Raw genomic sequence first — 25,848 nt, 5'->3', positions numbered from 1 at the left:
TTAGTAGAGGCCTTTTCCAGACTCAGGCGGCTTGCAAGGTCCCAGTCCTGCCAAGGGCGATCCACAACCAAGGCAGGAAAGGCTTGCCTACCCTGGACCTCCAACGAAAGCTGCTCCCATAAATCACGGTATCCACGCGGGATCTTGAAGAGTCGCCGAGCAGTCCGAAACGATACGAGGACATTGCGAGTGGCAAGGGTAGCATCCGCAACCGACGTCACACCTAAACGGGCCATGCGATTAAATCTTGGTCTGAGCTGATGTTTATCTTCCCATGAAAGGGGTCTCGATACTACCAACAATTCCAGCTGAAAGGAGTTAGTCTGCAAGCGGTCCCCTACTGGGTGCCAACGGGCCTTTTGGAGCACCACTTTCCAAGAGCCGACCAAGTGCAGTAACAAAGAGGACGAGGGACTGGAAACACGAGAGTCAGCATTAAGGACATGCCACCAGGAGGCCTGAAGCCGTGTGTTGCCATGGCGGAGCCCGCTGTCCTCAAGAAAATAACGTGCTATGATGGTCCATGCGTGATGATCCACACACATGGCACGAAAAAGGGACCAACGGAGAGCTAACATATGAGTGTGTGCATCCAAAATATCTCCACCACCCATGCCCTTAGGGATACATGCATGTGACCATGAAATCCATGAAATGCCGGCCTGCAGTGAATCCTTCTTCCACAGCATGAAACGGATGGGATGAGTGAGGGCCTTCAAAGTACTAGGCGTCCATGGCAACAAAGGCAGGAAATACGTTAGCATTGGTAGCATGATTGTCTGGGCCACTTTGAGGCGGACATGGAATGGCCACGCTTGCGACTTCCAATACATAAACTTCGCCGCCAGTTTTTGTGAAATCCACTCCAGCAGGTCTTTTGGCCGTACATCCACCCCCAATGGGTATCCAAGATGCCTGCCAATGGAGCCACGGGAAACCACCTGGCCTTGCCTTCCTAAGGACTGTAAATCAGGCTCCGTGCAACTGAGAATGGCTGACTTAAAGGCATTGATGCGAAGCCCAAAGGCCTGATCAAAGAGTGTCCAAACATCTAATGCCCTTCGAATGTTGTCCCTGTCCGCCTGCAAAATCATAAAGGTGTCATCAGCCAAAGATTGGCTAACGAAGTGCTGACCCAACGGAAGAGACAGCCCGGCCAGCTGAGCAGAGGCTGCCATGGAGCATAACATTGAAAGGATCGGGTGAGTCGCCAGGGCAAAGAAGAGAGGGCTCAAAGGACAACCCTGTCTAACCGAGCGTGCAAGGACAAATGGCTCTGTAACCCCACCATTAAGCATAACTCTGGAGGAAGCCTCAGCACTAATGGTCTAGATCAATCGGGACATTCGGGTACCAAAGCCCATAGCCGACATGAGGTCTGCAATGAAAGACCAGTCCACATAATCAAACGCCTTTTCCAAGTCCAATTGAATCAATACCACTTCCTAACCGGAGTGCCGCGCATAGTCAATAGCCATTTGCACATTTAAGATATTATGCAGAATGTTGCGGCCCTTAATGAAACCATATTGGAGAGGATGCACAATAGCTGGAAGGTGCTTGTGAAGCCGATTCGCCAGCACTTTGGAGTAGATTTTATACATGGAGCCCATCAAAGAGATTGGTCTCCAGTGTTGCAACTTTGACGGCGAAGGGACCTTTGGAATTAGTTTGATAAGGTCTTCTTTCCACGAGGAGGGCATGACCCCCGTTTCCCACACCAGCTGAAACATGGCCACCAATGGCTTCACCAACTGCGTGGCCGAGGTCTGAAAGAATTCATTAGTGAGACCATCCCAGCCAGGACTTTTGTGCTCAACTGCACACAATACATCCCACTGGTTCTCATGCAAGACGGTCCAGATGGCATGTTGCTTATGGCGAGAGCAAATGCCTCGCACATTCCACGTGGCTATCTTCATGTATCCTCAAAGAAGGAAGTCAGGAACGAGGCGCCTGCTGCCTCGATTTCACCTTTTCCGCGAGAGCATCCAGGACACCCTCATCCAGAAAATCAGCCAATACTGCAAAAGAATACTGGCGACCTACTTTGGAGGTAGAAGGGAAATCCACTGCCTTGGGAGAGGGGCGGGGATAACGCCGATCCCAGGGTGTAATAACATTTCCTTTGGCATCGAACACCAGCTTGGCAGGTGGACCTTTAGGGCCGTCGGTATAGGCTCTCCTTGGAGACTGATTACGAGGGGCAGACGCGGCCATAGGACGCGCAGCCTGCTGTGAAGTGGCCATTTCTTTCCGGCGCGTATACGTGCGCACGGAATCCTGGGAAGCGGTACGCCCAGGATCCGCCAGGCCTGCATCCAACTTTTTACCTTTTCTGGGACGTGCCTCAATCCAGTCAGTGCGACGGGAATCCACACTCAGCACCTGTTGTTTGCCTTTATCCATGACATGAGGAGACGGAAGGGCTCTCTGGGGCGTGGCATCAAGCACCATGTCGTCCTTGGGCAGCACAACCTGCGCATCCTCCGAAGACGATTGCTTTTCAGGGCATTCGGCCATGAAATGCCCCAATTTACCACATGAAAAGAAGTGGCCCGCAAAGTTGCCCCATTTTAAGCGAAAATACAAAGGATGCATACCCGAACAATTGAGGCGAAGCCACGGGGGCCTTGTCCTGGCCGTATCCCATAGCATGCATAAACGGTTGCGGTTCATCGCCCTGAGGCTTGGGGGAACCAGCACTGTTCCCACAACTGCCATCGCATCCTTCAACATGGGCCAATAGACCGCCGGACAATTTTCCACCTCCACCCACACCGGGCATTCGCATTGAAGCAGACACTGGAAGTCGGCCATGGGGCGCCATGGCACAACATGGACCAAGCGGCGATCAAAGAATAGTGGCAACTTGGACAGGAGCTCAGCGCGATGCGTTTCCGATTTCAGCAGGACCTCATAAAAGCCGCGAGGTCCAAGGAAGATCTCCTCAACAGACTCCCCTTGCAATAGATGGTGCAACCACTGGCGAATATGCAAAAGCACTGGGATCCTGCCAGTGAAGAAGAGTATAACTGCACGGTCATAAAACACCGAGAAGGATCGCAAGACTGATTTGGGGTCCACCATGGCTTCCAGCACATCATCCGTTCCCGCAACCGAAAAAGATTCGGTATTATGCTGGACATAATCGCCGAGCAGAGTATTGGCGAAGTCCAGCAAATGCTCCCAGTCAATTTCCTGCGAATCCACAGGATCAGAGGCCACTTGCGCATAGGAGCGTTCCGGAGGACTCATAGGCTCATCAAGCGTTTGCCGGTAGGCGGCAGTTTAAAACTCGGCGGCAACTCCTCCTTGCATGGCACCGTATCTTCCGGCTCCTCTGCATCGGAATTAGGGCCAAGGGCTGCCACCGTCCGGTCAAGAAAATCCATATCCAAGCCAGCCATACTACTGTCTTCACACTCGTCCTGGTAGAGGGCGAGCTAGGTTAGGTGAGGTCGATCCTGCGCAGGGACGGATTGCTGGTCCCCAGCTTCACGCAGGATCCAGGCTAGCCTGCGTTGCCATGGGGGAAGGGGCCAGGCGGTGCGCAGGGCAGGACGGCGAAGAAATCACAGGGCAGGGCGGCGCAGCACGCAAGCGGGTCAAAGACGAAAGGCGCGCAGGGGGGCGACGAAGGGGGCGGAGGGGGTAGCGACAGGCGAGAGGTCAGGGCGGCGGCAGGGCGGGGCACGCAGGGCCAGACGGGCGCAGGAGGGCCAGCCGGACGTAGGGGCAGACGGGCACGCAGGGGCAGACGGGCGCAGGGCAGACGGGCTCGCAGGGCCAGACGGGCGCAGGAGGAAGCGGAGGGCGGAACGGGACAAGTCAGAGGATCTACTGCAGGGCGACAGAAACAGGCGGCGCCAGCGCGATCGAGCTCCCGCCATCGCGATCACGCTCCTCTGCATCTCTCTCTCTCTCTCTCTCTCTCTCTCTCTCTCTCTCTCTCTCTCTCTCTCTCTCTCTCTCTCTCTCTCTCTCTCTCTCTCTCTCTCTCTCTCTCAAACAAGGTTGCCCGCTCTCCCCTATGTTATTTGGTTTATGTATTCATAAGCTAGAGGAATTACTTCTTACGACTATAAATGAAGAGGAAGCCAAAAGCCCGCATATTGGTATGTTTGCCATCTTGCTCTTGCTTTATGCAAATGATGTGGTCTTCTTTGCGTATACTGGGGAACGTATGCAGCAATTCATGGGGATTCTTGAACGGTTTTGTCAAGATAGTGGTTTGATAGTGAATGTATCAAAAACAAAGCTAATGGCTGTGCATACCAAGCAATCAAAGACCCCACCAAAAGTACATTATGTGGGACAGTCTATAGAGGTAGTATCTACTTTCAAATACTTGGAGATTGAGATACCTACAGACCACAGATGGAATACATGTGTGAAGTGGTGGTTAACGGCTCATAACACCTTTATTTGTTATTCAACCTCTATTGACCGTGGTCATGTGGCCCATGTTCAAGGATTACAACTGTGGAAAATGTTTTCCATGGATTTGGCTAACTTCGTCCTCCCTGATGTGGCTACTCCATGGCTGCATATTGTTCGCTCCACTCTTTTTGTGACCCCACATGATATTTGTGTGTTGTGTTTTAATATCCTTTCATGTTCACTTATGATGATGTGCCTTTCTTTCCTTGGGCAAGGCAAAAGGCCGGGTGTAAATATTCCCATTCAATATAAGCTTCATCACAAAAAAAGAAAGACAGATCTATTCCAAACTCCAAAAAAGACACGATGGCCTCGAAGACAAAACAAGTGACTACATCTAACCATATTATCAAAAATAACTAAATATACTCATTTCATATTCCTGAGGGCTGCTAGGATAGGCTACTATCATGTCACAGAATAAATTATTAATAGGCCAAGTCCACTAAGAAGATGTACTTGTCTCCAACAGTGAGCGATACTAGCTCAAAATTACTAAAGATAAGAATGAAAAGCACAACAATGGGGTGGTGGGCATCATGCTCTCTAAAGTGTAACTATTTAATCCAATTTGACCCCTCTAACTTGTGGATGATGTGTCAATACTCTCAATGCTCTACGCATGCAAAAATTCTACAATGCATCCATGTGTCTCTACAAGCCCTCGAGAGAATCTACAATTAGTACCAAATCATCCACATATGACAAGATCTAGATCAATATGCCAGCCAAGCTCACACTGGTCCCCCTAACATATACACATTAATCTAAGAACTCGTCTACATAAGCACCAAATAGAGAAGGTGAAAGTGGACACCGTTGCCTCACCCCGATGGTATTGTGCATCAAATCGGAAAGCCCTTTGCGACTAGGTACTCTCCATGTCACTAACTCATACAAGGCATAAATCTCCCACTGCCAATCTACTTGAGAGCCAATATCCTATAATCACTACATGAGCCTGGGCGAGAGAGAGAGAGAGAGAGAGATCAATGAAATGAAATGAAATGATATGATATATTAAGGTCTACAAAACGCCAAAATGACCTATGAGACCATGAGTTACAATCATGTGTATGATGGTACAACTGTCTGGGCAAAATATGTAGCACAAAGCAAATTAAGAAAGGAAACTAACTATGGCTATGTGTAAAACATAGATCTCTATCTAGTAACAATGACCTCCAAATGGTACAATCTCATGTGGGTATGGAGGGCCTAGCTCTAGCCCGAGCAATAATCCCTGAATCTGCCTATGAAGGTGTCGCCGGTGTTTGGGTTGAGGCCTAGGACGTCTGGATCAGCTAAGCCGAACAACTCGATCAATCAATACTCCTTGTTTGTGTGTGAACTCTGGCAGTGAGAGAGGCTCTCATGTGGACTATGGCTGTAAGTGTATTGAAGTCCTCTAAGTCTCCTTTGCAAAGAAGTCTGTGAACTGCCTCTGTGGAGGGTCTCGGTGTCCTGGAGCAGTTGTACTCCCGAGGCGCATGTCACGAAGTCATCGTATCTCAAGAAGAAAGAGGCCAAGGCATCGCTAATCGATAAAATCCATGATTCTAGATAGTGGTCCAAATCCGTCTCTAAAAAGACACCGGGAACAACCACAAACCTCATAATACGTTGGGCAGCGGCATATATAATGCTCCTCTGTCTCTGGCTCTAATTGGCATATCTGGCATATGCGCTCCTCTGATGGGATGGATCTATATCTGCCTCTTTCAATCTCTAGCGAATGTGAGGAGGTGCGCAACTGGCCAATAGTACATCTGATCCCATGGGAAAGCTGGGTGACCATGTATCTCGGGCCAGCAATAAATACATCATCTATAGTATGAAATAAATGCTCGTGGTAGAAAGTCATTTTTGTTCCTAGCTCTTGCCCTAGCATCAACCATGGGTAAGATCCATTCTGATGATCTTGCGAATCTCTAACCTGCTCAGATCAAGAGATGGTGCATTAAGGGAGTACTAGAAGGGAGATAACTTGTCCATGCTAAAGCCATGCGCTCAAACCAGGCCGACATCTATGCATAGCAACATGAAGTATCACCCTCTCTGGCAAGCTACTTGGAGGACTCAAGGGCCAACCGTGCATAACTGTGTGTAGGTAAGTCTCATAGGCTATGTTTGTATGTGACCGATCAAGTGAGGGCCTCTACCACAATCGGTGTAGCTGCTAGCTCGCCTCTGATGATCTCATGTGGCACTAAGGCCTTACATCTAATCATCCAGGATATCATGGACACTAGGGGTTTCTCCATCGACCTCCATCCGTCATAAGTGCGCCCTAAGAAAGAGGCCTTGGGATGGACTGGAATTGTGATCCCGAGGGGAAAGATAACTACTGGAAACCTCAGAGTTGGCCTCTTCATGTTAGGCTAAACGTGGCTCAATGCATCATGATCAGTATGATTTCGTTCTTTCTACCATTGTTGCCTTGGACTAAGAAGTCCCTTTTGAAATTGGTCTAGCCTATTAGATTTATGCTATGGAAAAAGAAAGGCAATCATTTGGGGCAGGTATGGATCTCCTGGTAGCATGTGACCACTCTGAAAAGGATGGGGGTGCAGCTTTATTGCATGTTAATTTTCATATGACCGTTTTGAGCCTATCCCTTTTGCAGAGTCTATGTATTCAGTGTCATCCTTGGTCAGATATTGTCAAATTCTTCATAGAAAACACTGGCATCTCTCATGGAAGCACGGTTATTCATGCTTCCTAGTGCCATGCGCTTAATTCTATGAGGCCCATAAAGCTCTCCCAGTGTTTTCTCCTTTCTCATTTAATTGCTTCATGGCAGGAGATGCTTCATTTTGTTGTGTGGCGTCCTCCGAATATTCGGAACAGGGCAGTGCTGCCTTTATTCTTTTAGGCGTATTCCTTGGTACTTTAGGGTGCCTCGTGGATACAGGGACATTTGGTCATCAATACAAGACTCTCTTCAGAGGTTCTCTCCTTTGCTTGCGTTACAGCCATTGCATCCATGGCGTGATTGGAAGTTTGTGCTTCCTCATGACTTTCAGAAAAGGTCAGGGAATCAGACATATCATCAGACGGTGGAAGCTAAAAGATGGGTCACGGGGAAGGTTAATAAGTTTTGGCATCTCAGGGATAGCAAAAAGAAGTGGCAGGAGAGATTTATCCAGCTTTGGAAGTCTAAGGTTATGTATCAGGGTAAAGTGTTCATGTGGAGTTTGCTCATTGGGGGTCTTCCAACGGGAGAAGTGCTCCATGCCGGAAAGATCTCTGCAGGCCGTTGTGTTTTCTGTGCTACATGAGATGAGACATTGCTTCACCTCTTTGTCTCTTGGCCTGTTGCGAGATAGATCTGGAATTTCATTTCCCATGTGTGGTTTTCGATGTCCCAACACCACATACCAGTTCGTTCGTGGATTATCGGAAATATGTCCTCTGTGCCCTCTTTGTCTTCAGATTGTTCCTGCCTATTCCATTTTCTTAGATGGACAGCTCTATGAATATATGGCCTACTCCCAATGCCTTTATTTTCGCTTCGGCATCAGGCATCCATGGGCATTTGGCCCGTGTGCGTGGATTGGTCTCATGGCAAATCACTTCTATGATGTCAACAAACCTAGTTCTTCCAAACATTGCTGCTCTCCCTGGGTGGCGATTGTTCACTCTACTCCAACTGTTCTTTCTGTCTGATTTATTAGAATTGGTTATGTAATAGGTTGTTCTAAGAAGCCTCTTCACATCTTGTAAATTTCTACAGTGACAGTGTGAGAGAGATTGAGTATGCTAACCTGATGGTCTGATGCAATAGCATGTAAGAGATACAGTGAGAATGTTGACGTGATGGTCTTATGTAAATATTCACTACTTAATTCAATTATCTTCACGGAAAAAAAGAGAGAGAAAGAGGCTATGTGTTGGTACACCCAAGTCTCAAGGAAGCCAACCGCAATCAACTCTGTCTACTTTGGAGAACACCACCAGAAAGAGGCCCAACTAGTTACGCCTCAACTATACTAGCATACGGCCTCTTTGGTTCAAACCCGATTTGGGTACTTTTGCTGGTCATTGTTTCTCTTGTGGTCAATTGGGTCACTTCATGGCTGAATGCCACGATCCAAAGAGCCCCTCAGTGGATCAGCCCATGGATATGGACCCAAGCAAAGACCAAGACAAGCCTTCATCTGCTCAGCCTACCCAGTCCAAAGGCAAGCAACCAACTGCTTCTTCAGAACTGAAACCACTCTGATGGGCACAACAAGGGAAAAGTAAAGGAAAGAGCCATGTCTATAGCACTTACTAAACCTTCTTCTTCAAAGGAACCCCTCCACACTTATTCCCATTACTCACATAAATCCTCTTATGAACCCTCTACTCAACATCTTGATCTATCTGAGGATCCACTACCATCCAAACAACTACCCGAGTAGCAGCCAAGCCAATAATCGTTGCGGCTCTTGACCCTCTAGCTCATCTAGCCTTTGATGCTGCTAGTCAAGTCATCACTCCATGGGACCACAAGTATCCAGGTTCTACCTCCCACCATGAAGATTTGTCTTCCTCTTTGTAGGCCAACCATCAGCTATTGTAATTTGTTGCATACTCGTCCTTCTATGCTTGTTGAATCCATTGTATCTAGTTTACATTTAATGGCCTAGAGCCACCTTGCGTTTCTTTTTGTAATCTCGTTATCTTGTACTTTTTTTGTAATTAATATAATTACCCATTACAAAGAGACAGAGAGAGAGAGAGAGAGAGAGAGAGTATATTAACGTCTCTAAAAGGCCAATGTGGCCTATGAGACCAAGCCAATACATACAATGATGGTGTGTTTCTCATCTGGAACGAGAAAAGATGAAAAACATGCCTCTAAGACTGAAAAAATGAAATAGTGTCCTATAAAAGGAAAACATGTCAATGATCTAAAAGTGAAAGTAGAAAAAGGAAAACTCTCCATCAATGAGATGTTTGTCCTCTAAGGAGGTGTATCTCTGCATGGCTGAGGCGTCTCGGCATCTATCTCCTATGGCCCTCAATGATGGCTTTAATTTGTCTGTGGTGTGGATGTCTAGGCCTTCGTCCGGGCGGACGTGGCCACCTAGACCGGCTAAGTGCCACCGCTCTATCCAAAGGGAGACCTACAGAAGATGAGGTCCAATGATGATGTACTCTTGTAGGCTATGTAGCAGTAGTAGTGGTATCTGCCATACTCTGTCGTGTATCAATGAAAAAGTCAGTGACTACTCTCTGTCTATGTGAGCTGAGCTGTGGGGGCCTCCTACTCTGTAGAATTGTTGCTCTGCGCCTCTAGAGGAAGAATCCCAAGCATCTCTAATCCTCAAACTGTATGATCCGTCTCACGGGTCCAAAACCCTCTCGAAACAGACAGTGGTATCTACCTCGTATATCATAATATACAGTGCATCGGCAGATGTAGTGTTCCTCTGTCTCTAGCTCTCTGTCGCATAGTGGACATATGCGGCATGTCTCAATCCTCAAGTGGTGGGATGAGGTGCGGATCTGACCAATAACTGTGCGTAGTCCATGAGGCAGCTGTGTGTCCATGTAATTGGGTCGGGTGATGAAGCCATCCTCAGATACCTGAAGGAAGTGGGTCTGGTAGTGTGCCATCCTCGTGCCATGGGGGGACGGGGGTCGGATCCAGGTCTTCTCCGTATCTAACTTCAGTATGTCTACTCTAATCACATGGTTTAGCTCTGATCGGCTTAGGTCAAGTGTAGGGCAATCCAAGGGGGGTAGTCTGTCAATCTGCATCCCATGTAGACTCATCCATGTACTCATCTGAGCATACCAACAATGTCTGTCACCATCTGCTGCTAGTTGTCTTGAAGACACCAGGGCTAGCCGTGGGTATCTATCTTGGGGGAGCTCCCATAGTCTATGTATGAAAGTCACTGCCTAGACCAAGGCCTCAGCCACCATGGGTGATCCTCCCAACTCAGCTCTGATAATCTCATGTGGGGTCGAGCTCTTCGCTCATATCATACGTGAGATCATCATGACCAATGGTCTTTCCATATGCTCCCACCCGTCATAGTATTCCTTCTCTTGTCCATCTTGGTCTGATGTAACAGAGAGAGAGAGAGAGAGAAAACCGAATGTTGTGGAGAGAGAGAGAGAGAGAAGCAATCGATGGCATGAGAGAGAGAGAGGAGGGATGGTCTGATGTAACAGAGAGAGAGAGAAAGATGATGTTGTCCTCTGAGAGCCCAGCCCTACTGCTGTCCATCTAACTGCGTGTCGTGGTCGTCCTCGTCGTCGCCCGTCTGACCTACATGTCATGTTCCTGTGCACCCTGTCGGACAGAGCTGCGTTTTGTCACGCCTATCTGCTGCCCCATCACTTTGCCACGCCGCAAACACCCACCGGATTCAACTGTCGCGCTGTCATGTGGGCCTCTTGGTCACATTTTTCCATTTCTACAGAGGCGTCGAGCTACTGTTAACCCTAATCTTGACTGTCATTAGAGAAACCGAGCGTCTCGTCCAGGTACTCTGCATCTGCTGCCCTGCTAGCCATCTGCCCTGCATCCTGCTGCCCTGGGGTGCCACACTCTACACGCTGCTGTGTCAAGAAGTGTGAGAGAGATTCAACTTCTTGCAGTGCATGACAGCATCCTGCACAGATCAAAGTGCTCATTGGTCTGCACAGAGAGAGAGAGAGAGAGAGAGAGAGAGAGAGAGAGAGAGTTCTGCTCTGCAAGCCCGCAACAAGGGAGACAAGCAGTTCATGTTCAGCATCTAGTTCAGTGATGGAGAGTCTGCAAGAGACAATTGGTATCAATGTGGCCTTTCTCGACCAGCACTTACAGAATGGGAAAGACCAACTTCTGCTGGATTCGGATAGCAATTCATTGGCAGAGGATTCCGGCCACTTGACAAAAGGGGATGAGACAGGTAAACGTCAGAAGATATCGGTTGAAGATCCGCTATTATTGCCCCCAAATTTTGCCTCGGTCAGAGGTCCAGGCTTCTGGTCAAGGACCTGATGGGTCTCTTCAGTTCAAGCTGACCACCCACCAACCATCTTATGTCCAATTATGTACATGTTAATGAGAGTAAAGCTAACTCTTTTTCGGAAGGGGATCGTGTAGTTGCAGTCATGGGAACGGAACTGGTTCTACAACAGATTGTTGCCTTCCATGAGAGGGCAGCCATCCTTTATTTTACAGGAAGGACTCCCTTGATCACAAGGATTCGTACCTGGCTGCAGTCTATGCTTGTAAATGTGCAACAGTGCCAAGAAGATGCTTTAGGGCATGTACAAGCCCCTCTTGTTGAAGAAATTTATGATGGACCCAAGGGGTTTTTCGAGATGCTTTTTCGCTCCTTGCAAGTGCAGTCTTTCATCATGCAACACATCCCTTTGTTTTTGGATGGGCAGTTGGTTCACATGGTCCCTTGGAGGTCCATGGCCGAGTTTCAAGAGGTGTTGAGGCAGGCATGTCCTATTTCGGTGGAGGTGGTTGATTTCCTTGCGCATCTTTAGAACTTCCTCGCTTTGGTCTTGAGAACCTTAGGCAAAGTGTTGGTAGAGCCTCGGCTCGCTTCCCACAATCAGAACAGGGCATGCATGCTTTGGGACACAGGAAAACCTCGCCCAACCAAAATCCGTTTTCAAGTTCCAAGACTGCAAACCTTGGTTTATGAGTTGAAATGGGGTACTTTTGTAGGACATTGTTTCAAATGTGGCCAATTGCGCCATTTTATTTCAGAATGTGACAAAAATCCAGAGGTTTTGCAGCAAACTATAGATTCAGACATGGATATGCAAGAACGCCATCCTTCCCACACACTTCAATAGCCTCAAGATGATTCTGAGATGCCTCCCAACATGGTCAGGATGAAGGTAAGAAGGAGATTTCTCAAGTGAGTCTTAAGCGTACTTCCATTCCGGTTGACCGGAATGTGTCTTCTGGGGGAAGATTCTTGGGTTTCAATGGTTAGACGTAATGCAAGACAAGCTTCTCATTCTGCTCCTGCCCACCCATTGCCACACCCCATCGCTCAAACCTTTCAACGCAGAGGTAAGGGTTTTTACATGAACCCTGAATCTGCACGTGCTTTGGTGGGGGATGATAAAAGAAATTCCAATTCTACTTTGTGCTTTGATGCGCAAGGGAGGCTTGTGCCTCCTAGGGATGTTTTTCGTTCAAAGCAACGGCAGTTTCCTTCTCGTGCTTCGATTGTTGGTCTGCAAAGGGCAAACCTTGTCGATGTAATCTGAAGTGAGATGGAAAGGTTCCAAGTAGCTAAAGTTATAGATGTAAAAGCAAAAGGAAAAGTAGTGGTTCAATAGTTTTCTCTTTTTTGATTTATTATGAGAATTACTCCGTGGAATGTGAAAGGTATCACTTCCGCCAGCAAGCAATATTGATTGTGGAAAGTTGTGTTTGCTGGAAAGTGGGATGTATTTTGTGCGATGGAGCATCAACAGCATGCTCTGGTCGGATCCTCTTATGTTTATAAGGATTACATTGTTTTTTTCGCTAGTTGATCTCCCTATAAGTCTCGAGTTATGTTAGCTGTCAAAGGCTGCCCGCAACCATCGCTGGTTTTTCAAGACCCTCGAGGTCGATTTGTGATTCTCAAGATTCTTTATGAGGGAGAGGTTTTGTGGTCGGTGGGCGTGTATGCTCCTTCCACAGCAAGCAAACGTTGTCAAATTTGGGATGACCTACATTGTCTTTCCATGGCTCATTAAGGTTTTGTCATGTGCAACCTTAATGCATCTCTATCTAGGGATCACGCTACCTCTCTGCATTCAGTTATGGATGGTCCTGAGCGACAGGCTTGGGATGCCCTTGCAGCTGGATCTTTGAAGCAGAACATGTGGTCCTCAATGTATCCATCACAATCTGGTTAAACCTATCGATCTTTACAACATCCTAACACCTGGGCCAGACTGGATCAGACATATATTTGTTAGAGTGATTTCTTTCTTCCGGGAGTTATTGACATGTGGGTGGAACGACAACGTGTCTTATCAAATCACTACCCTTTGGTCTTGGAAATGACCCATAGACTTTGTTTTAATCAATCTTTTTCGCAACAGAATCAGTTTTTGGAATATGTTCAACAATTGATCGCTTCTTTTAGCTTGAAGGTCCTATCTGGAGGGAGGGATGCATGGGCCGTTATTAGGGATAATGCATGACAATTATTTCGTTAGTATGGCATTCACCATGCTTCTTCTTTACGAGCTGAATTGCAGAATGCCCAATCTTTATTGGCCCACTCCTTGTTTCTAAGTCAATCAGGGATTCTAATGATGACTTGCTCACATGCATTGAATGGTTGAAAGGTAGGGGTTCATTCTCTTCAAGAAGAGGAATATGCAAAATACAAACTGTTGGTCAGAGGTGAAGCTTTATACGATAATAACTGTCAATCCCATCAATTCTTTGCTCACCTGCACCAGAAATATGCTTGGGAGAATATTGTGCAGTTAATGGATGAACAAGGTGTTATGGTGACTAATCCACCCTCCATCATTTGTATGTGTGTCGACTTTTATAAGTCTTTGCTAGGTCCGCAAGACAATTTTTCTAATGTTGTACTCGTTGCTCGCCAATATATTTGTGAGTTGGTAAGCAACCACGTCAAACCAGAATGGGTGGACTTAATGGAGGTAGATATTTTAGAAGATCAAGTGGAAGAAGTGCTATCCCACCTACCCCGAAGGAAAAGCCCTAGCTGGGAAGGGCTTCCTGATGAGCTCTTTGAAGCTAATGTGCAACAGCTTAAAGACCCATTGACTCGCCTGAGTCAGCAAGTGTGGAATTCTGGTATTATATTATTAGATTGGAAGACTATTGTCATTCAGTTGTTGCCCAAGGTTCCCTCCCCAACCTCTTTGAAACAATGGAGACCTATTTCCGTTATGGGTTCGTTATATAAAATTTTCTCCAAAATCATTGCCAATTGATTGCAGAAAATTTTTTTGCACTTGGTTGATCCACGCCAATATGGTTTCATTAAAGGCCACAATATAATGCATCACATCTTGAATATTCAACTGGGAATTGACTATGCTAAAGCTTCAGGACAGCAAGTAATTATGATTCCGCTCAATATTGAGAAGGCATTTGATCATGTTAGCTGGTCTTTTTTGCGACAATTATTGTCTACAATGACATTTGGCCCTCACATGGTTTCTCTTATTGACACTATTGGTCAGGGCGTTGTGACTCGTATTGCTCTTAATGGAGGCGTCACAAAAGAAATTGTCTTATCTCAGTCTCTTAGGCAAGGCTCCCCTCTCAGCCCTTTGTTGTTTCCTTTGATCACTCAAACGATGCTCTCCTTGTTGGATAAGTTCGCTGATCAAGGTGGGATAGTTGGTTTGTCTCTTCCCACTGGTACTCAACTTGTGGATCAATCTTTGGCAGATGATTCTTTCATGCTCCTTACAGCTGATCGCACTAATGTTAATCGGGCTTTGCTTTGGCATCTGGTCTTCATATTAATACTTAGAAATCTACACTTCTATCCTGTACGGAGAATCATCTGTAGGCCTTGGCCTGGCATGGAATTGTGATCTCAAAGGAAAATATCACCAAACACTTGGGATATCCTATTGGTGTGGAGGTAGCACCCCGGGCCTTATTGGATTGGATGGTCTCTCGGATTCATGACAAGTTTATGTGTTGGAAATCTCAAGGCTGGCCTTTACATGTCAGACTAAAAGTTTCTAAAAGTATTATGATCAGCATGATATCATTCTTTTTACCACTGCTTCCCTGAACTAAGAAGTCCCTTTTGAAACTAGTTCAGCCTATAAGGTTCATGTTGTGGAAAAAGAAAGGGAACTGTTTGGGCCAGGTCTGGATTTCATGGCAGCATGTGACTACGCCTAAATGAATGGGGGAAGTAGCTTTGCGGGATGTTAATTTGCATATCAAAGCCTTGAGGTTGACCCTTTTCCCGGCGCTATGTGTACAGAGCCATCCTTGGTCACACATTGCAAAATTTTTCATTGAGAACAATGGCATCTCCCATGGTAATACGGTCATTCATGCCTCCTGGTGGCATGTGCTTAATTCCTCAAGGCCTGTCAAGATCACCCAGTCTGTTCTCCTTTCTCATTTGATTGCATCCTGGCAGGAGATCTTACATTTTTTAGTTTGGCGCCCTCTTGAGATTCGTAAGGATGCGAACTTGTTGCAAGGAGAAGTCTTGGCCTCCTCCAAATTGTTAGATTGGCCAGACAAAGATTTGCCAGAGACTCCAGTTTAATCAGATGGCTTGTTTGGGGTTGCAGACAGTTTTTGACGGTGTTATTCCTGGGCAGTCTCGGCTTTACTCTTTTCGGCATATTCGTCAACACTTTCAGGTACCCCAAGGATATGGTAATATCTGGTCATCCATACAGGTTAAACTTTAGAGGTTCTCTCCTTTACCGGTGCTATAGCCATTGTATCCATGGCATGACTGGAAGTTTGTGATACTAGATGATTTTGAGAAGAGGTCTGCTAACCAGATATACCATCAGATGGTGGAGGCCAAGAGATGGGTCACTACAAAGGTGAATAAATTATGGCATATTAGGGATGGTAAAAAGAAGTGGCAGAAAAGATTTCTTTAGCTTTGGAAGTCCAAGGTTCCCTATCAAGGGAAAGTCTTCTTATGGAGACTACTGATTGGTGGTCTTCCAACTAGAGAGGTGTTGCGTGCTCAAAAGATCTCTGCTGGTCGTAGTGTATTCTGCACTCCATGTGACAAAACATTGCTTCATCTTTTTGCCTCTTGTCCACTTGCGCAACACATTTGGTGTTTTATTTCTCGCATGTGGCTCTCGGTGACTTTGCTACGCATAACAGCCCGTTCATGGATTATGGGAAAGCTGCCCACCAGGCCTTCTTTGCATTCTGATTATTCCTGCCTGTTCCAGTTCCTGAGATAGACTGCCTTGTGGCATATTTGGCATACTCAGAATGCCTTTATTTTTTATTCGTTCTCAGGCATCCATGGTCATGTGGCCCATATTCGAGGTTTAGTGCTATGGCAGATTTCTTCTATGATATCAGCTGACCTCATTTCTCTTGACATTGCTGCCCCGTGGCTAGCTATTCTTCACTCTACACCAGCAGCATGATTTTCTCTTTGTGTTAAAGTCCCGATAGTCTTTCGTCACTTTCTTGGAGGACCTGATGGTCTGATGTAACAGAATGTAAGAGATTTAGTGAGAATGCTAACCAGATGGTCTGAGGTATATATTTTTGGGAGAGTCGTAAACCGACCTGATGATCTGATGTAAAATATTTACTTAATTCAATTATCTTCACGAGAACCGAATGTTGTAGCTCAGTTGATTAAGTTGCACATGCGGTGATCAAAAGGTCCTAGGTTCAACTCCTCCACTTAGTACAATCATTTAGTATAGGTGTAGAAAAAGGAAGATATAAACCCTGGTTAGTGCATTATTAAAATAACTAGCTCACCACTAGGGTAATGACTTCCCAATTCTAGTTCCGTCTTCTCTTTTATTGATCCATTTGATATGCTCATGGAAGAGAGTTCTTCAAAAGGTGACTTGGCATCCACCAAAGGATAGATTGCATGGGATGATAGATTGCATACTAATTCCTTGCAGATGGAATTATTGGTTGTATCTTGCTGCCTGTAATGGAAAGGGAAACAGGAAGGATGTAGTTCCTTAGCACACGGCAGTCTCTTCTACTCAACTACCATGACTCTTGTACTTTTCATGTGATTACTAATATAATTGCCCATTACAAAATGGGAGAGAGAGAGAGAGAGAGAGAGAGAGAGAGGTCTTGATAGGACAACAAAGATCAACCAAGGAGCTGGTGCGGCTTCGAGGATAGGTCACAACCTGATCTAGGGCAAGGCAGGTCACAACCTGATACAGAAAGCAAAATCAAGGTAGGTGAAGATCTGGTGTAGGGCACAGGTCCAGGACAAGTTGCAATCAGTTGGACCCATCTGTCTTCAAGCAAGACAGTTTGTCCGGCCAAAAGGTCCATTCAGCTTCAACCGCCCTTTCTGTCAGTCACGCCAAGATTGTTGAGGTCACAAGTACAGCAGAAACCTAGGGTTGTAGGCTGATGACCAGCGCAGAATCGCAAGGTTGCAGACTGATGAAGCCAGGGTCAGTCCAACTACAATACACCTGTTTTCATGCCCTGTTCCATGACTGTTGTCACATGGGGCAAACCTGCAGACTGCAGACCTACATGTCAATGTCACAGCAGACAGAGTCAGACAAACCTGACCTGAGTGAGAACATAGAAGTACAAGACTCACATTCAAACAGCAAGGCACACAAATGTGCAATAGCCACTCCTGTACCGTAGTTGCGAGCAGGCAAACCTGAGAGGCAAACTGTCAGTAGAGACAATCACAACAACACAAAGAAGAGATGGAGACCTCATATGGCATCGATATGGATTTCATTGACCAACACTTGGCTCGGGTGGAAGGTAAAGATTATTTGGATTCTGATGAGGAGTCTCTGGTAGAGGACATTCACAAAGATGCTGAAGGTGATGAAATAGGCAAGTGCCACAAGATCATGGTGGATCCCATGGGCATGAGCGCTACGGAATTCGCACAGCAGAGTGGATGCCCTCATCTGCAAGAGGAAAGGAACATGTACCAAGGTATGCTGGCTCAAGCTAGTAGCCTGATGAGTGGGCACATTCATGCAAATGAGACCAAGGCATCCAACTTACCAAAAGGTCAGCATGTGGTGGCGGTTCTGGGAGCAGATATTGTATTCCAACAAATACGAACCTCCCATGAGTGGGCTGCCATCTCCTACTTCACTAGTCGTATTACCCTCATTACTCCTATCCAGGCCTGGCTTGAGGGTATGCTCTTCGCAAGTCATGCTTAATGGCGGGGTCACTGAGCCATTCAATCTTGCACACTCAATCAAACAAAGTTACCCTTTGAGCTCCTTGCTCTTTGCCCTAGCGACCCATCCGGTCCTCTCCATACTCTTTCACTTGGTGGACACAGTGAACATTTCGTGGGCCAATCATTAGCAGATGACACATCAATGATCCTCAAAGCAGAACGAGAGAACCTTCACAGGGCATTCGATGTATGGAAGCTCTTTGGGCAAGACTCAAGTCTTCGTATCAATGCAGCCAAATCTCCTCTCATTAGCTGTACTGAACCAGATTTGTAATCTTTACAATGGCAAGGGATGGTGATCCTCTATGGAAATCTTACACGGCATCTAGGTTACCCCTTGGGTGTTGATGTTCAGCCCAAGCAATTATTGCAATGGATTTCCTAGAAATTGGAAGCAAATGTTCTTTACTGGAAATTGTAGGCCTGGCCTTTCCATGTCCACCTTAAAGTGGCTCAGTCCATTATGCTCCTCACACTCACTTTTTCCCGCTATTGCCTTGGAATACCTCCACCTTGAGGGTTCTTACCGAACACATTCGCCTTATCCTATGGAAAGAAGATGCTTTGCATGCAGGTATCTTGTGGATCTCTTGGAGCCATGCTTGCACTCCTAAAAGTATGGGCAGTAGGGCTATTCTAGATGCACACATGCACATGGTTGCTCTTTGATGGTCTCTCATTTGTGCATGTGCCCTGATCAACACCCCTCGGTTTTTATTGCATGCTTCTTTTGGGAGCGGGGTGTGATTCATGGTAATACGAGCATTCACAACTCTTGGTGGCAAGTTCTTAATGTTGCTTCTCCCTTTTCCTTGTCCTCTTCTTTCTTGGTTGCTCAGCTCGTCTACCCCTAGAAGTTGGTCCTCAAAAAGGCCCAATGGCACCCTACAAAGGATAATTTGACCCACAGTCCTAGGGGACACAAGGGATGCAGGCCCGAAACCCAAGACCCATCTCCAATGCATCCTAGAAAGGATGCATTTCCATGCAATGGTCCATCAAAAGCAGATGAATCCCAAGACAAGACAGGACGTGTGGACGGGATGCACAGGATACCACATGTCAGAAGGTTTGTACTATTTGTCTTGTTTCTTCTAGTCTTCAGTCCACCAGTCTTATTGTTTCTCAGCTTGTATTGTCGCTTGTAGTCTTCAGTCCAATGACCCATTATTTAGTGGTTACTATTGGACTTTAGTGTTTATATCATATCGCATTTATAATTCCTCATTCTTTTCCCCTTTACTACATTTCTTAGTTTATACGGTTTCTTGTAATCTTCAATTTGAGAACTCATTATTTAGTGTTTACTATTAGACCTTAGTCTTTAAGTCATACAACATTTCTCAATCAACATTTGGCATTGACAATAATTACTTCTACTCTTCCATTGGAGTATTCATTATTCATTTATGTTTCAACTTTCATGGCTCTTGTATTGTTTTAAACTTTTATGGGATAGTTTTTGAAGATTTTTGAGTTAAGATTTCGTATATGTTTAGTTTCTTTATAGAGTATTCCAATTATGTCTAAAATACATAAAAATTTTAGGTCTCGATTCCCTATCTCCTATTTTGATGACACTACCACCCAAAGAGCCCTTCCCTACCCTCATTTATAATCGTCCCTCGTAGGGTTGGGACTTTGCGGATCAACTCCATCTGAAAAAGGCTTTGGCTAATCACTTATACCACCTTATGATTGAGGACCAGCATAGGGTGATTGCTAAGGCCAATATTGTTTGGCTTGCAAAAATCTAGGAATTGGTGAAAAATGATAGTCATGGAGGGTTGGTTCAATAAGACATTGTACAAAAGTAAAGTCTTCCTTTGGCATGTTATGGTTGGTAGGCTGCCTCTCGCCGTAGTACTTGCAAAACACCACATTTCCAATGGCTCCTATTTGTTCTGCCTCATGTTCTTGCCACCATTTTCTTTCAAGCCCTTTGGCACGGAAAATATGATATCTATTGTTTGCTATCTAGACAGCTATGGTTCGCACGTAATTGTGCCCCTTTGATTGGATCTTTGCTTGGCCCAAATATCCTACTCCAGCACAACCACATATGAAGATCCTAATTCCATTTCTCTATTTCTAGGACTATTGGCACAATTGGACAACTCAGAATGCTTTTGTTTTTTATTCTGCGTCTAGGGTGCAAAAACACCTTGCTAAGTTGAAAGGTCTCCTACATTGGTAGCTAGACCTTATTCAACGCACTAATCTCCTTTCTAGGGAGGACTTGGTTCCTTGGCACAAAGAATTCTCTACTGCTTCTTCACCGTGACTTTTGTATTTTTTTAGTTATCCAACCTTCTGTAACATACAGCTGAGTTTCTGCACAATGACCTAGAGCCATCCTACATCTTGTATTCTTGTACCTTTTTTGTTATGAAATACAATTACCTATAACAGAAAAAAAGAGACGAAAGGCCAAATCAGTCTATGAGACAAAAATGAGACACGTCTGAAATTGAAGAAACCATTACACTTCCAAAACAGAATAACGAAACCATAACCTAAGAACTAGGAAACAACAAATAAAAAGACTAAGAAATGCTAGGGATCTAATTTAATGTGGAACTGATAAGAGAGAATCATGCCAAAGAAATTGCAAATGTTGGTTTTCCCATTGGGATAAAATCATTATTTACAATAGTACTTCTACATGCTTTACACATCCCTTGAAGGATCAAAGTACAATTCACATCACCTCTTAGAAAGCAGAAAGCACTGCCTTGTAGGGAAGTGCTCATAATTCTTTACACCATCAGCAGGTTCATCCTGAGGCCATATGAAATAAGATAGTGTGATTAAATTACTGTAATACAGCCCAAATCTGATGTTTCAGTCAGTTATATTATATTATAAAAGTAAACAATCAGTTGCGATTATGTTGTAGCATCCCTTGACTACGTATTCCTTTTAAGGTTTGATAAAAGAGAACATACTTAAAAATGAAGCACCACTATCAACACACAAAACTCTAGGCGAGCAGTTCTAAATTAGGAGACACAAACTAAAACCCATTCTTCAGTGATGACAGCTGTTCATTAGTGTTCAAAATGCTACTACTTTTTTCAGCTTCCAATCTACAGACCCCATGTGAAAGAAGTAGCTGATTCTTATTTATTTACAATGCATTTTGAAGTACTAAGTGTCACTTTTTTCTCACTAGCAAAACATCAAGGGCTTTAAGTTGAAACGTCACAAAGCCACTTTCGCATGTCATAGACATCACTCCCTTTTCTCAACAGCTTAGCTTTTACGGCCTCTTGCAAGCAATGGGGCATTGACAAGAAGCCCTTTTGCTAATGGTGACATGCCAAGACCTGTGAAGGGCACCCATGCTGGATTCCTCCAGAAGAGGAAACGCAGCAGTTATAGGCTCCATGCCAGTGAACCAGCAGCATGTGGGTCTGGACAGCAGTCCCAGGATGTAGACCAGAAAAGTACAAATGAAGCAGGCCTTGACCACAGCAGCAGCAAGACCATAACAGCAGCATCTTGATCAGCAACAGCTGGCACAGCAGTCATAATCTCACATGAAGAGGATAACACCAATGTAGTAGGCACGATGGTGTTGGACTTGGTTGAGACTGAAACACGGAAGTGAATGGAGAGCTGAGTAAGCTGTGGGCAATGAAGATTTCGAAGTGGAATGGAGAGCTACCACAGCGCAGGATCTTCTTTTATAAGGCTTTTTAAGCCAGTTTTTCTACCAACCAAATTATATTATCTTTTTCTTCTCAAAGGTATTTTGGGGGCTACCTTCAGACTTAAATTAGGGCAGACAAGAATGATTTGTTCAAGCCTTCACTTTACTTTCTCAACACTCCCCCCCCCCCCCCCGGCAGGCCCTTTTTCCTTGAGCTCAAAAAACTGCGCAAGGGGCGAGATTGGTCCATGGTGTCACCATCACAAAAGATTGCCAAAGGGCCTACCAAGATCACAATGGTGGTGGATATCTTCTTTTGAGTAGCTCAAGTGACCCACCCCAAGGAAATCAAGACATAGGACCAAGATTGTCAAAGTGAGCTACCATAGGGACCCCATCTCATGATTGGAAAAGCAATGTAACGCTCTTTTGGATCCTAGTTTCTTCATTTTGTTCTGAATATACTATGGCTTGCAAGTTCTAGAAACTGATACCATGGTAATGACCACCTTAAAGTTGAATAAAGCTGCCCATGCTGCAACAAGTGAAATAGTGCACGTGTGGATTCAAGCAAACCACTCTAAAGAGGTAAAAGTAACAATGCAAGGGTTTTCAGTTGGATAACCACCCAACTATGGCTTTGACTCCCAAGCACCCTATTTACAAAACACAGTACAATGCAAAGGGCTAATGTTATTTTAGGATGTTTATAACTGGTTTGACTTGAGAAGTGCCCTTGCAAACGAAATCATTCCCATGGCCATGCTGCTGGAAAAATAAGTTTTGGTGCTTCAAGATTGCCAAGATTAATCTCGTGTAATGTACTTTGGAAGCGCTCAAGTTCTAGGGTATGACTCCCTTCTGCTGAATGAGAGCTGGAGGATCATGAATTGGGGTATCATTAGTTTTTCTTGTTGCAATCATGACATTGAGCCAGGCTGGCAGCAGTTTAACATACTCTGCATGTATATCTGGTGCACTAGGGTTGAACTTGTGAATGTGGGCAGTTTGGACGGAAACTTAGTTGGACTATGTTGCATGAAAGTTTCCTTGCCTCTACGCTGAATGGGTGGAGTGCCTTGCCTCTACGCTGTGAATGGGTGGAGTGCCTTGCCTCTACGCTGACTAAAATGGAGTATTCAGTTCCCAAAGATCACTAGGACCTGACCCCTCATTTTCTACAGTGCTTGTGTGCTGAGAAGATTCCTAAGAATTCTTAAGCCTTTGTGAGAAAATCCTGGATTCCTTGAGATGTTTCTTGTTATTCCAGAGTTTCCATTTTTGGCGTCTCCTAGTCTCCAAAGAAGTTTTATGGGCATCCAAAGGATCTGCGAAAATTTTCTGTATACCCATGGTTTCCAAAGTTTCCAAAAAACATTCTTGAGTTTCCAAAGGAATTTGAATTTTCTCCAAAAATCCTGCATTTGTTAGAGACATTCAAGTATTCCCAATTTTCTACATAATAGTTTTGCTTCCTAGAGAGATGCAAGGATTTTGAATTCTCTGCAGTAAACTAAGGATTGTAGAGACATCTGAGTCTACTAGAACTAAGGATTTACCTTCCTGTCCTCAGAAAGAACAGAATTTTCTTTGGCAAACTCTAGAATTTGTTAATCTTTCCAAGCTAGGGAGGATGAAGAGGTTGGAGGAAGTTTACTTCTTTGTACCACATTGCAAGAGAGCCCCCAGCCAATCTACAAGAGTTGATTCATCCAAGCATTGCCGGTCATGTAGCCGAATGGCATAGTTGTATTCGTACTATGTATGGATGGGTTCATTCCATATACTTTGTACCATACCATATGATACATATCCATACCAATTCATACCAAAAAACAAGCTATTTTTTGCCAATGAAGACTGGCCATAGAATATCTTCCAACTTCCAAGCATTGTGTTTCTTATCCTAATTTCAAGCCCCTCTCTCTCTCTCGAACCGGAACAGGAGCAAGGGCGAGGCAGCTTCACGTCAGGCTCCATCGCGTCCTCTCTACACGCCTCTCTCTCTCTCTCTCTCTCTCTCTCTCTCTCTTTTCATAAAAGGTAATTGTATTAATTACGAAAAAAATACAAGATTACCTGATTACAAGATAGTTGATGACACTAAGCCATCAGGTGAACAAGTTCTCTCGCTCTCTCTCTCTCTCTTTCTGATTACAAGAGGCACGAGGGCCCTACGCCAACATGTGGGAAATCCCCGTAGTAATGCATTAAAAAAGTTACACCAATCATGGTAACAACCCAGAGGCAATTGCCATATGCCAAGGAAGCAAATCCTCCCGAGGGAGCAAGTCAGAGTGTCGGATAAGATCTAGCTGCCAACGCAAGAGCCCTTTAAGCCTGGCAATATGGCGCGGTACATTAGAGGATGAATCAAAGAGAAAAGCATTGCGCGTGGTCCAAATGTGCCAGCATCCCCAGTATCTGAAAAAGTGAAATAAGATCTTCATATCCAACTGTGGCGGTGTGGGATACTTCGGGCGCACAAAAACCCAGTCGAAAGGAGTTAGTGAGGATCCCACCACAGTGCACCAAATGTGCGACGAGTGACCAGATATTCTTGGCGAGCGGGCAAGAAAGAAAACGATGTCGGGCCGATTCCGCCGTTCCGGTACAGAAGAAACAATTGCCATTCGAGATGCGACACTTGGCAAGGGCCGAGGCAAGACGAAGACCACCAATCATTACCCGCCAAAGAAAGACCTTGCATTTGAAAGGTGCCTTATTCAGCCAGCCCTCCATCAGCGTTGTCTGCCACCATGTCAGCGATTTCCGCAGTCCCCAAACAGTATTAGCTTTGTCACGATCCTGAATGAGAAGATGATACACCTGATTAGTATAGGGCTTTTCCAGACTCAACCGGCCTGCAAGGTCCCAGTCCTGCCAAGGGCGATCCACAGCCAGGGCAGGAAAGGGTTACCTACCCTGAAGCTCCGACGAAAGCTTTCCCCATAAATCACGGTATCCGCGCGGGATCTTGAAAAGTCGCCTAGCAGTCCGAAACGATACGAGGACATTGCGAGTGGCAAGGGTAGCATCCGCAACCGACGTCCCACCTTAACGGGCCATGCGGTTAAATCTCAGTCTGAGCTGATGTTTATCTTCCCATGAAAGTAGTCTCAATACTGCCAACAATTCCAGCAGAAAGGAGTTAGTCTGCAAGCGGTCCCCTACCGGGTGCCAACGGGCGTTTTGGAGCACCACTTTCCAAGAGCCGACCAAGTGCAGTAACAAAGCGGAAGAGGGACTGGAAAAACAGGAGTCAGCATTAAGGACATGCCACCAGGAGGCCCGAAGCCGGGTGTTACCATGCCGGAGCCCGCTGTCCGCAAGAAAATAACGGGCTATGATGGTCCACGGGTGATGATCCACACACATGGCACGAAAAAGGGACCAACGGAGAGCTAGCATATGAGTTTCTGCATCCGACATAGCTCAACCACCCATGCGCTTAGGGGTACATGTATGTGACCATGAAATCCATGAAATGCCTGCCTGCAGTGAATCCTTCTTCCATAGCATGAAACGGATGGGATGAGTGAGAGCCTTCAAAGTAGTAGGCGTCCATGGCAACAATGGCAGGAACCACATCAGCATTGGGAGCATAATTGACTGAGCCACTTTGACGCGGACATGGAATGGCCACGCTTGCGACTTCCAATACATACACTTCGCCGCCAGTTTTTGTGAAATCCACTCCAGCAAGTCCTTTGGCCGTACATCCACCCCCAATGGGTATCCAAGATGCCTGACAATAGAGCCACGGGAAACCGCCTGGCCTTGCCAGCCTAATGACTGTAAATCAAGCTCCGTGCAACTGAGAATGGCTGACTTAAAGACATTGATGCGAAGCCCAGAGGCCTGACCAAA

General features: G+C 45.6%; 1 protein-coding gene across 8 annotated transcripts in view; it reads right to left on the bottom strand.

The window, feature by feature from the left end:
* LOC148009902 (DNA-directed RNA polymerase V subunit 1-like) overlaps positions 1 to 25,848 on the bottom strand; it is a 222,927-nt gene that overhangs the window by 27,559 nt on the left and 169,520 nt on the right. For 2 of the 8 annotated variants that reach the window (XR_015689707.1, XM_087672949.1), the window contains one exon: positions 21,034 to 21,104. Coding sequence is in view for 6 of the 8 variants with exons in the window: in XM_087672949.1 (XP_087529075.1) it covers positions 21,083 to 21,104 (22 nt within the window). In the remaining 2 variants the exon portion in view is untranslated. Of the gene's footprint in view, positions 1 to 16,249; positions 17,062 to 20,847; positions 21,105 to 25,848 lie in introns of those variants that run through there. The other 6 variants (XM_087672951.1, XM_087672954.1, XM_087672950.1 and 3 more) reach the window with 5 other exon arrangements.

Source organism: Lygodium microphyllum, chromosome 30 (assembly GCF_053477565.2).
Source record: "Lygodium microphyllum isolate KBCC chromosome 30, Lygodium_microphyllum_v1.1.10, whole genome shotgun sequence".
Lineage (NCBI taxonomy): Eukaryota > Viridiplantae > Streptophyta > Polypodiopsida > Schizaeales > Lygodiaceae > Lygodium > Lygodium microphyllum.
This window is presented reverse-complemented; position numbering and strand designations above follow the sequence as displayed.